This window comes from Mastigoproctus giganteus, chromosome 13 (genome assembly GCF_048544385.1).
Source record: "Mastigoproctus giganteus isolate SK-2022 chromosome 13, ASM4854438v1, whole genome shotgun sequence".
Lineage (NCBI taxonomy): Eukaryota > Metazoa > Arthropoda > Arachnida > Uropygi > Thelyphonidae > Mastigoproctus > Mastigoproctus giganteus.
In genome coordinates this window covers 77942261-77954738 of record NC_143587.1, presented here as the reverse complement: position 1 = coordinate 77954738, position 12478 = coordinate 77942261, and the positions used below count along the sequence as shown (strand labels likewise).

Here is a 12478-nt window from a genome sequence, read left to right as displayed (position 1 = left end):
AAATCCTTTGTTTTTCCTTAATGCTTGTTCTACTTTTCTTGTGTTAAATCTTCTTATGTCCTCTCTGAGTCTCTTTCTAATGGCTTTGCATAACTCAGTATACTCAATTTTCTCCCTGTCAGTGTTTTTCTTGCTCTTCATTTGTCGTTTTTGGTTCATCATGATAAGTGTTTCTTGACTAATTTTTTCTTCATTGGATTTCTTTTTCCCTATAGGTTTCTTGGACTTCATCACTTTCAGAAAGTTGTAATATTCCTCGTCGATATCTTGGTCCTGAGCAGTCTGCAGAAGCTCAAACTTGTTCTTAAGTTCCAGTACATACTGCTTTTTCTCCTCCTCTGTTATCTCAAAGACCTTTGTATTATTTACTCAAGTCAGTTTTTTCCTTTCCTTTCCTACATCTATATCAAGTGTACATCTTACCATTCTGTGATCACTTCCAACATTTACCTTATTCAGGACGGTAACATCATTCACAATATATCTTCTGTTAGTGAGGATGAAGTCGATTTCATTAGTTGTTAATCCATTTGGACTCTTCCATGTCCACTTTCTGTTCACCCTTTTCTTGAAAAAAGTGTTCATTACTGACAGTCCTTGAGATTCTGCAAATTCCACAAGTCTTTCACCTCTTTTATTTCTTTCACCAATTCCAAAATTTCCTATAGTTCTCTTTCTGCACTGTTTTGCCATTTTCCAACCTTAGCATTGAAGTCCCCCATAATAATAGTGTAGTGGGTTTTCTGCTCATCTAGAAGACTCTCAATTTCGGTTTACATTTCTTCAACCTCTTCATCATCATGGCTCGATGTTGGTGCATAAATCATTATAATCTTTATGCTTGTACCGCTTAGAAATCTTGAGTATTAGTCTTGACACCCTTAGTGATGTACTTTTGAATTCCAAAATGTTGTTTTTAAAATCTTTATGGACCAGAAACCCAACTCAACCTTCACTCCTTTCACTATTTCCATTGGTGTACAGCAGATTTCCACTTGATAAACTTATAAGTGATTCATTTCTTCTTCTTGTTTCAGGCAAACCTTTCAGCCAAACAAAAATAATATCAATGTCTAAAAAACAAAAGACGAAATATGCCAAGCAATTGGCTTGCAAAAAAAAAAAAAGGAAATGTTAGAATTTGTTTTCCTTTTGGTATTAAATTACAAAATACTGGAATCAATTAATTTAACTTCAAAGTTACTGCAACAAAAAAATCTAGATCTCAGTCAGGCAATGTGCCATTTAGAGGCATCTTTAAATTCTATGGTTTTGCTAAGAGATAATTATGAAGAAAGTAAAAGTTTTGTGTTTTCTTTAGCAAGATCTTGGGGAATAAATTTAAATTTTAGTAACAAACGAAATAGGAAAGCTAAAAAAGTTTGAAGATTTAGCTCAAGACAAACAACTTACAGATTCTGAAAGACTGTTTAAAGTTGACATATACTATGCAACAAATAGACATTGTGATACATCAATTAAAATCTAGATTTCTTAATACAAAAAACTGTTGTAGATAGTTTTAAAATTTTGCAACCAGAAACACTCATCTTTTAGTGACGAAGCTCTGCAACAAGCGACTGTAGAATTTCAAAACCGATACAATAAAGATATTTCTGATGACTTTCCACAGCAGCTATTAAATTCAAGATCATCTTTAGGACAAGAAATTTCAAAAATTAATTCAATTTGGGTCTTGCGCAACCTTATTTTAATTAAAAACACGTCGCTTTCTGCATTTGTTACAGACGTTATAATGGAATGTTTTATATTCTTGACCTTGCTGGTTACTGTGGCTGGTGCTGAAAGGAATTCTTCAAAATTAAAAAATTTAAATTAAACCATATATAAGGAACACAATAGGCCAAGATCGACTTAGTGATTTGTCCATCCTAAGCATAGACAACAGTAGCGAATTCTGTCGATTTCAACGAAATTATAGATATTTTTTCGACTAAAAAGGCTAGGAGACAAAATTTTAATTAAAGTTTAAAATATCTGTTATAAAACTTTTTTGTGTATATAGACTAGATTGAACATATACAGTTGGTTACTTATTATGATGATTTGTTTTAAAATTACTCCAAAACTATTATATGTGTGTATGTGTATTTTTTCCTGCGCTGTTTATTTACGTTTCTGTATATTTTATTATATATATATATTTTTTTTTTTGTCATTTATATCTGTATGTAATATATGTCATGTATATATTTATTATTGTTACTGAGGTTTTATGTTCATGCATATTTTAATTCAGATCTTATTATTTATAGATATTATTCATTTACTTCAGGCCTGAATTTTTGTTAATGTGAATAAAGTTGCTTCCTACCTAGTTAGCTTTATTTACTTTGTATATATACAGCAAATTTTTTTCACCGATCATTTTGTATGTATTTCTGTTGATCTTAATCTGTAATTAGCTATTCGGTTTTGTTTTACAATAATAAAAAATAGGGTTTGATATAAATTCAATATTTATTTTTTAATACATCATTTATACAGTACCTACAAAAATGTATTCATTATATTTATTACAGTGTCTACAGAGGCAGAGGAGGAATTATGATGGTTTAAATTTTTTTTTTTTTAATCTTCTCGTGCTTATATTTTTTACTCCTCTTTTTGAAATTTTCATTAATTAAGTAGACGCCCGAATGAGTTCTTTGCCTCTAGGCCCAAAAAAGGGTAGCAATGCCACTGCCATCAGAGTAAGTATGCACCTACCGATGAAGGGCCAGATAGTCCTGAAATGGCTGTCTGGATGGTGGTATCCACTGAGAGTAGTAGTAGAAGCGGCATGTGATGCAAGAAAGCAAGTGTATGAGCTTATGCAGCATCAGCCAAAAAAAATCACACCATTCCCTCCAAATGCCTGTCCAGTTCCTCCTTAAATTTATTCAATCTATCAACTTCCACAACGACAGATGGAAGTTTGTTCCAGCAATTAACCACCCGCTGGCTAAAGGCAAATTTCCGCACATCTATTCTTCATCTGTCCTTTCTTAATTTGAATTTATGCCCCCTTAGGTTCGTAATCTGAACAAGTGGAAGGATCCCATCAGAATTCAGCAATTTGTAGAACTTAAGCCTCTCTTGGTAAGAGGATCCCTTCATTCCCCTCACCAATCTTGTTGCCCTTCTCTGTACATACTCAAACAAATCTACATCCTTCCTAAAATGAGGCCTCCAGACTTGTACGCAATACTCAAGGCATGGCCTGACCATTGCCTTATACAGAGGGACAATCACCTCCTTTTCCCTGCTAGCAAAATTCCTATATATCATTGACAAAACCCCATGACCTGCCCTGGCAGCCTGTCTGCATTGCTCAGAAAACTTCATATTAGACTGCACAATTACTCCCAGGTCTTTTTCATTTTCTACCACAGTGTAGTACCACACAGTTGGTATGTTTCTCTGGGGTTACTTCTACCCATATGCAGTACTTTGCATTTGTCAAGTTTAAACTTCAGTTGCCACTTCTTAGCCCATCTGCCCAAATTATCTATATCCTGTTGCAGTAGCACACTGCCATCACTGTCATTAACAACCCTGCCAACCTCTGTATCATCTGCAAACTTCAACATTAAGTCTGATATATCTTCATTAATATCATTGATAAATATACAAAACAACAGTGGACCCAACACCGAACCCTGTGAGACTCCACTAATAACATTAGTCCACGAAGAGCAGCACCCATTGATTACCACCCTCTGTCTTCTCCCACTTAACCATACTTTTATCCATTGTAGCAACTTACCCTTAATACCATTCTGTTCCAATTTGTACAATAGTCTCCCATGCACAACAGTGTCAAAAGCTTTCCTGAAATCCAAATATATAATATCAAAATTATTTTTTGCATCCAGTTCCTTTTAACCACATCATAATATCCTATCAAATTTGTCAGACAAGACTTTCCCTTAACAAACCCATGCTGTGTCTGAATTATTGCTGCAGTATTGTCTAGATGATCCTGCAATGCATCTTTAACCAGTGACTCCATTATTTCACCCAGAACAGAAGTTAAACTAACTGGTCTGTAATTACTCGTGTCACCCTTCGATCCCCCCTTTGTGAATTGGGGATACATTTGCACATCTCCAGTCCGTGGGTACATTCCCCGAGTCCAAGGATGCTCTCATAATTATGGTTAAGGGTTTGCTTAGTTGCTTTGCCGCCTCCTTTAATATAACTGGATAGATCCCATCCACCTCAGGTGCTTTTCTTATGTTTAACTTCAACAATTTCTCCTCCACTTTGCTCTCAATAGTAACAATAGTCTTCGCTATTGAGAATACATTACTTATTTGAAGTATAAATGGATAGGCAATTCATTGTGAAGGTATTCGCAACGTGAGATGTAATGAAATGATGCCACTATAATAACTCTGGTTAATTTACTGTGTATAGACAAGATGCTATTGTACTAACATATATGTTTGGAACTACTAGCTAAACAAATAATGCAAAACTATATACAGTGGGCCCCCACTTTACAATATTAATCCAATCTACAGACACCATAGATGTTTTCAAAAAATTTAAAACATCATAATGCAAACTCAATAACACATTGTTTTTTGGTAATTTGTTCCAAGACCTCGGAAGTTGAAATTTTTACTATATAACAGAGCCATTTATCTCTCTAAAAGGTGATTTTTATAATGGAAATTGTACATATTCATTAAAAAAAAATTGATTAAAACTATTATATTGATTAAAGCACAACACAAAAAAATCACTTCAGCTAAAGGATGCAAAAACAAAACACGTGGCCAACATGTTACAAATGTTGTTATTGGCTGAGAGGAAGGAACACATGGTCTGGTCGGAGACAATCATAAACCCTCCCATTGTAAAGTGAAATAAGTAGGTGCCGGTTAACATGATCACTGGTTAGTGGAATCACTGCTTTAATTTCAAAAAAACCAATTCAAATCATTAAAATTTATTACACTTTTATTGTTATCATATGTTCGGTAATAAGAATGAATTTTGAACGCCTTTGTGATATTTTTCTAAAGCACATTTCTGGAGGTTACTACCATAAAACAATAAAAACAATTTGCAGTTTCTGGTTTACTGGGCTTTTCTGTTAGTGCAATCTATTATAAATGAGTAATAAACTCGATCTTATTGCATTTGCGATAATACCTATAGCTGGAATTCTGTGGGTTTTTACATTATTATGGTGACATGTGTTTCCAATTCCTCTTCAATCATATAAAAAAAACAAATAAATTTTCAGAATCTTCTCTTCATTCCTACTTTTCAAGCTTTGTAAATTTGTTACTCAGTATCTCACTTGTGCATATTGTGTTAGTTGCAATTTGTGCGCGCCTTGTTCTTTGTTACTGCTTGCTTGCTTACTTTTTTACTGCTTTAAATTTTACAACCCCCCTCTCAAAAAAAGTCAGTGAACAGAAATATAATTATCTAGTACGTATATGATAGTATTAATTAAACTATGTATGTAAGAGTAAATTTATTTTTGTTTTGCTAACCTGTGGAAAATATTCTGATTTTCACATATCATTTAATTTTGTTAATTGGTAATGTAATAAAGTGCAAATTTATCATCTTTACTTTTATAGCCTGTGGATAATATTTCTCCTATTTTTTCTTATTAGAATTGCCATTTCATAGAATTAAAATTCAATTCGCAAATGTGTTCACAGTGACCGGTGCTTACCACATATCATGAATCAACAGGGATTACCTTTATTTTAGATATAATATAGTGTTCAGACCGTGCGGTCTGAACACTATGGTTCTGACAGTGGAGAAGATGTCCCACATGTTTTGCAAAATTGATATTGCCTTCCCCATGAATTATTAGCGAGTTGGACTAGGAGAGTTGGAAAAGAAGCTTCCTATATCTAAAATAAAGGTAATCCGTGTTGATTCATAATATAATAGGATATAGGAATTATCGAGCACTTAATAGCTCTCTATTATCAAATCTATAAATTACCACATATCGTATAGTAAATGATTTTTATTATAGAGAGTCCATCATAAGGTGATTTGATCGTACAGTGAACCAATTGTAAAGTGGGGGGGGTCCACTGTATATGTTAATGTATGATGTGCAGTGTTACTGTTATGGCAAAACAGTAAAAACTCGAATAGCCAAGCCTTTAAAAATAAAATTTTGGACAGAAGTTTCAATCATAATTTTTAAAACTGAGTTGTTTACTCAAATTCATTAATGATTACATTGTTTTATTAAAAAATATAATTTTATAGTTCACTTACAATCTTTTCTCCAATATTTACAACTTACCTTGCTACCTTGATCATCTCTTTCAGCAGTGTAATAAACATTCAGCTTAGATTCTCTAGTAAGGAACTCACATATTTGTGGAACAGGAAAGACTATCTGCTCCATAGTGCGATCATGGCGAACAATCTGCAACATTATATTAATCACTCAAGTCTTTGTGGCAATATAGATCAATTAATGGAAAACAGCAATACTGTTTATCATTTATTATTTTGAAGAATCATTTTTTTTTTATTGTTGAATGTAAATTTATCACCATATTAACTTTTTATTCTTTAATAAAATGGGTGAGGTAAGTCAAATTCTAATCATAGATAATCCAGCAGGTTTCTAATCACAGATAAATTACATTTTGTTGTTAAGCTAAATGATATGCTGTACTGATCTTCACAGCAGAAAGTTTCTTTTTGAGTGGTGTGCTAATATGCTAAATACTGTATGTAATATTACACAATAGGATATAACAAAAAAAATAATAATAAATAAAGAGCTTGAAAGTGGATAAGGCTCCAGGTATATATGATATTTACCTTTTCATTCTTATAGGTACTGTATAAAGGAATGCACCAAACCTCACTTATACATACCTACAACCAGTAGGTCAAAGGAGTTTACAATAAACAATGATTAACTGTATTTAACAGTCATGTATTTAACATGAGCTTGAACCATGACCCCACTCAAAGTGGGTGTGCTACTACACTCTTGCTTCTGACTTCTGGCTATACCAGGACTTTATGGTTTTATTATGAAGTTATTAGATTCAGGAAGAAGTTCCAGTGTCTTGCCAGTACACAAAGGACATTATGTACTCAGATTTTAGCAGAGCATCTGACACTGCTGTTGCTTGTTTGTTTGTTTGTTATTTGGTTTTTAGGAGCATTAGCAACTAAGGCCATATTGCTCCGGGAATATGCAGTGGTCATTCCCTGACCTTTCCGCATCCTCCGTATTTGATGGTGACGAGCCCGAACCCCGGTCTAATCAAGAAGTGTGTGCTACACACTGCTGCTCCTTCCCACCTGGCTACGGAGGTGCCTACACTGCTGTTGCTGTTGTTATTTAAAAGCTATTGGCGAAAGAGCAGCTTAGGCTATAATGTGCTTAGCCTAGGTAGCAGAGTTTTGTATATCAGCATTTTTCACTTTTGTGGTTTAGAATAAAGCTAAGATTCTGCTTTATAATCATGTAGCTTCTCTATAAATGGTATATTATTAATATTATATGTTTTAAAAGTATCCAGTTAATTTAAGGAAGAAGAAAACTTCGGTAATATTTGGCCAGTCATCTATAATTGTTTTAAGCATTAAGTTGTTTTGTGCATTCATTATTGTTTGAAAGGCTCTTTGACATTCTCTATGAAATTCTGGACAGTTCACCATGCAGTGATGTATAGTCAGCAGAACTTGACAGTTTTGGCATTGAGGGGGGGGTCTTCACCTCAAAGTACGAAAGAGTGAGTCTTTGGCAAAAGATGCTAAGAAAAACAGCAAGGATTTCTTTACTTATATAAACTCTAAAAGAAAGGGGATGAATATGATTGGTCCACTTGACATCGATGGTTCGACTGTTGATGATCCTGCTCAGATAGCAAACAAACTGAATGAGTATTTTGCATCTACATTCACACGTGAGGAATTATTACAATTTGAAAATGGAAGAAGGTTATCAAATTGTAGCAGTGTGCTTAATGATTTTGTAATAACTGAGAGCAAAGTGGAGGAGAAATTGTTGAAGTTAAACATAAGAAAGGCACCTGGGGTGGATGGGATCTATCCAGTTATTTTAAAGGAGGCGGCAAAGCAACTAAGCAAACCCTTAGCCATAATTATGAGAGCATCCTTGGACTCGGGAGGTTCCCACGGACTGGAGATGTGCAAATGTGTCCCCAATTCACAAAGGTGGATCGAAGGGTGACACGAGTAATTACAGATCAGTTAGTTTAACTTCTGTTCCGGGTAAAATAATGGAGTCGCTGGTTAAAGATGCATTGCAGGATCATCTAGACAAGACTGCAGCAATAATTCAAACACAGCATGGGTTTGTTAAGGGAAAGTCTTGTCTGACAAATTTGATTGGTTATTATGATGTGGTCACAAAGGAACTGGATGCAAAAAATAATTTTGATATCGAATACTTGGATTTCAGGAAAGCTTTTGACACTGTTGCGCATGGAAGACTACTGTACAAATTGGAGCAGAATGGTATTAAGGGTAAGTTGCTACAATGGATAAAAGGATGGTTAAGTGGGAGAAGACAGAGGGTGGTAATCAATGGGTGTTGCTCTTCGTGGACTAATGTTATTAGTGGAGTCCCACAGGGTTCGGTGTTGGGTCCACTGTTGTTTTGTGTATTTATCAATGATATTGATGAAGGTATATCAGGCTTAATGTCGAAGTTTGCAGATGACACAAAGGTTGGCAGGGTTGTTAATGACAGTAATGGCAGTGTGCTACTGCAACAGGATCTAGATAATTTGGGCAGATGGGCTAAGAAGTGGCAACTGAAGTTCAACCTTGACAAATGCAAAGTACTGCATATGGGTAGAAGTAACCCCAGAGAAACGTACCAACTGTGTGGTACTACACTTAAGGTGGTAGAAAATGAAAAAGACCTGGGAGTAATTGTGCAGTCAGATATGAAGTTTTCTGAGCAGTGCAGACAGGCTGCCAGGGCGGGTAATGGGGTTTTGTCAATGATATATAGGAATTTTGCTAGCAGGGAAAAGGAGGTGATTATCCCTCTGTATAAGGCAATGGTCAGGCCATGCCTTGAGTACTGCGTACAGGTCTGGAGGCCTCATTTTAGGAAGGATGTAGATTTGCTTGAGCGTGTACAGAGAAGAGCAACACGATTGGTGAGGGGAATGAAGGGATTCTCTTACCAAGAGAGGCTTAAGTTCTGCAAATTGCAGTGGCTGGAGACTAGGCGCCTGCGCGGTGATCTGATTGAGGTCTATAAGGCCTTGAATGGGTTGAGCACGCTGAATTCTGATGGGATCCTTCCACTTGTTCAGATTACCAACCTACGGGGACATAAGTTCAAATTAAGAAAGGACAGATGTAGAATAGATGTGCGGAAATTTGCCTTTAGCCAGCGGGTGGTTAATTGCTGGAACAAACTTCCATCTGTCGTTGTAGAAGTTGATAGGTTAAATAAATTTAAGGAGGAACTGGACAGGCATTTGGAGGGAATGGTGTGATTTTTTTTTTTTTTTTTTTTTGGCTGATGCTGCATAAGCTCCTACACTTGCTTTCTTGCATCATGTGCCACTACTACTACTACTACTACTACTATATGTGTATGCCCGATTCGCAATCGAACGAGGGTCAGTGTGCAATGTCTATTCCATTGGAAGCTAGTAGGCCATGGTTGAAGTGTTGTTTTAATTAGACAAAGTTTATTGTAAGTCTAATCTAGCCAGTGTTTTTGCCATTGTTTTGTACTGCTTTGGTGGATAAAGGATTTTTAATCTGTATATGGTATAGTTTGAAAGGCATAATCAGAGGTGTTATTCCAGTTATTCCTGTGTGGCCATGGATCCAGCAGAATCTGATATTGTGATTTCTTTGTAATTGCATTGACACTGAATATTGGACATGTTGTAGGATTGGGTATCTGGTGGTATTTGCATTCCGCAAAGCAATAACAGAGCTAAGCGAGTCAGTGAAAATTATGCTGTTTGCTATCTGTTTATGTTTGCGGCCATCGAAATGGCTTTTAATCGGCAATAAAAATACTGCTTGTTGGATTTTTTTTTTTTTTTTTTTTTTAGGAGCATTAGCAACTAAGGCCATATTGCTCCGGGATATGCGGTGGTCATTCCCTGACCTTTCCGCATCCTCCGTGTTTGGTGGTCACGGGCTCGAACCCCGGTCTAATCAAGAAGCGTGTGCTACCCACTGCTGCTCCGGCCCACCTGGCTACGGAGGTGCCCTGCTTGTTGGATGAGGGTGGTATCCTCAAAATGAATTGCAGCTCCCAAACAAGTCTCTGTTTTAGACCAATCTGTATAAATGAAAGTGTAATGTGGATATTGTTCTTTGTATGCTACATGTAACTGTTGGTAGTTTATTCTTGATAGAGTAGTTTTCTCCCAAGTTTGAAAAAACATGTTATATATGGGTTGAACTACACACCATGGTGGAATGGTCTGTGCAATTGTAGTAGCTACAGTGTCATAATTAAGCTCTCGGCTTAGTAGTAAATCTTTCAGACGGATGTTGGCAGGTCGATTCATTCGTGGATGGGCTTGGTATATGTTTTTCCAGTTATATGAAAACAGAACTTCTCTATTTGGATGACTGGTGATGGATTTTATCTTGACAGCATAGTGTAGTAGCAAGTTCTGTTGCCTAAGCTGTAGTGAAGGTTCATAGCTTCTGCGTAAGAAGCTTTGTATAGGTGAAGTTTGGAAAGCTCCAATTGCTATATGGATAGCACTGTGGTGTTTGGGGTCTAACCATCTCAGTGCACTTGGTTTCGCTGAGCCATAAAGAGCTGCTCCGTAATCTAGTTTGGAACAAACTATTGCTTGATAAAGTTTGAGAAGTGTATATCGATCTGCTCCCCACATTGTTGCGGAAAGAACTTTGAGTACGTTCAATTTCTTGGGGCATGAAAGTTTGAGTTGTTTAATGTGTTCAAGGAATGTTAGTTTCTTATCTAAGAGAAGTCCTAAGAACTTATACTTGGTACCACTGGGATCATACATCCGTCAAGTTTCAGTTCAGGATCAGGGTGTAGGTTTCGTTTCCTGCAGAAGTGTGTACGTGCTGTTTTTTGTGTGAAAATCCGGGCGGCATTTGTTTGAGCTCATTTGCTTATTTGTTTATTGTTCCTTGTATCTGCCATTCTATACTTCGCATATTGTGAGAGTGATAGGAAATACTGAAATCGCCAACTTATAAAGCTGAATCAATGGTTCTTAGAATACGCTCTGTTATGGTATTTATTTTTTAATAGTGAAAAGGGTAGTGCTAAGCACAGACCCTTGAGGCATGCCTTCTTCTTGGGTGAAAACTTTTGAAAGGGTAGTCTGCAGCCTAACTTGAAATGTCCTTGGAAGAAAGGCTTAAGTTTTGCAAATTACAGTGTCTGCGGACTAGGCACCAGCGAGGTGATCTGATAGGGGTGTATAAAGCCTTGAATGGTTTGAGCATGCTCAATGCTAATGGGATTCTTCTTCTTGCTCAGAATAATCACCTGAGAGGGCATAAATTCAAATTGAGGAAAGGCAGATGTAGGATAGACGTGAGGAAATTTTCCTTTGGCCAGCGGGTGGTTGATTGGTGGAACAGACTTCCATCCCTTGTCGTGGAAGTTGATAGCCTAAATAAGTTTAAGGCTCAGCTAGACAGGTATTTCGAACGAACAGAGGGGTGAAGTGGAAGCGGTTATTTTTTATTTATTTATTATTTATTATTATTTTTTTTTGGCTGATGCTGCATAAGCTTGCTTTCTTGCATCAAATGCCTCTACTAATGCTAATGCTAATGTCCTGTGTTGCAAAAAATTTTGGATATATTTAGGAAGATGCTCACGTAATCCAAGGGGTATAAGTTTTGAAGAATTCCATAACACCATGCTGTATCATAAGCTTTTTCTATATCAAAGCAGATCATGACATGATGTTCCTTTCGGATGAAGGCATTCCATATACTGTTTTCTAATTTTCTAAGTAGGTCTAGTGTTGAGCGATTTTTCCTGAAACCATGTTGTGCCCAGTCGAGAAGATTATTACTGTTCAAATACCACGTTAAATGAGCGTTGATGATTTTTTCTATAATTTTGCCTAGGCAACTTGTTAATTCGACAGTAGTTGCATGGATTAGAAAGCTACTTTCCCGGTTTTGGGAAAGCTATAATTATTGCATGATGCCAACTATCTGGAAACTTTTTTTCACAAGAAACAATGAACAGTACAACATTCCATTTGGGATTGGTCGTCAAGTTACTTTAACATCATGTAGTGAATTTTGTCTGGGATAGAGCAGTTTTCAATTCATGGAAAGATAATGGAAGGTTGTACTGTTTATCATTTCTTGTGGAAAAATTCAGTTTGTGTCTTTCTATCCTTGCTTTGTATGTTTAAAAACTCGGAGTATATGAGGTAGTTGCTGATGGTTGCATCTGAAGAAGTGGCATCTGATGGAAACATCAGATGCCACTTCTCAACCC

At 36.1% G+C, this 12478-nt stretch overlaps 1 protein-coding gene across 1 annotated transcript in view; it reads right to left on the bottom strand.

The window, feature by feature from the left end:
• The window catches only part of Itpr (Inositol 1,4,5,-trisphosphate receptor), a 1293714-nt gene that overhangs the window by 222376 nt on the left and 1058860 nt on the right, over positions 1-12478 (bottom strand). Inside the window, exon 46 of the mRNA XM_090387283.1 lies at positions 6299-6424. Coding sequence (XP_090243409.1) covers positions 6299-6424 — 126 coding nt within the window. The remainder of the gene's footprint in view (positions 1-6298; positions 6425-12478) is intronic.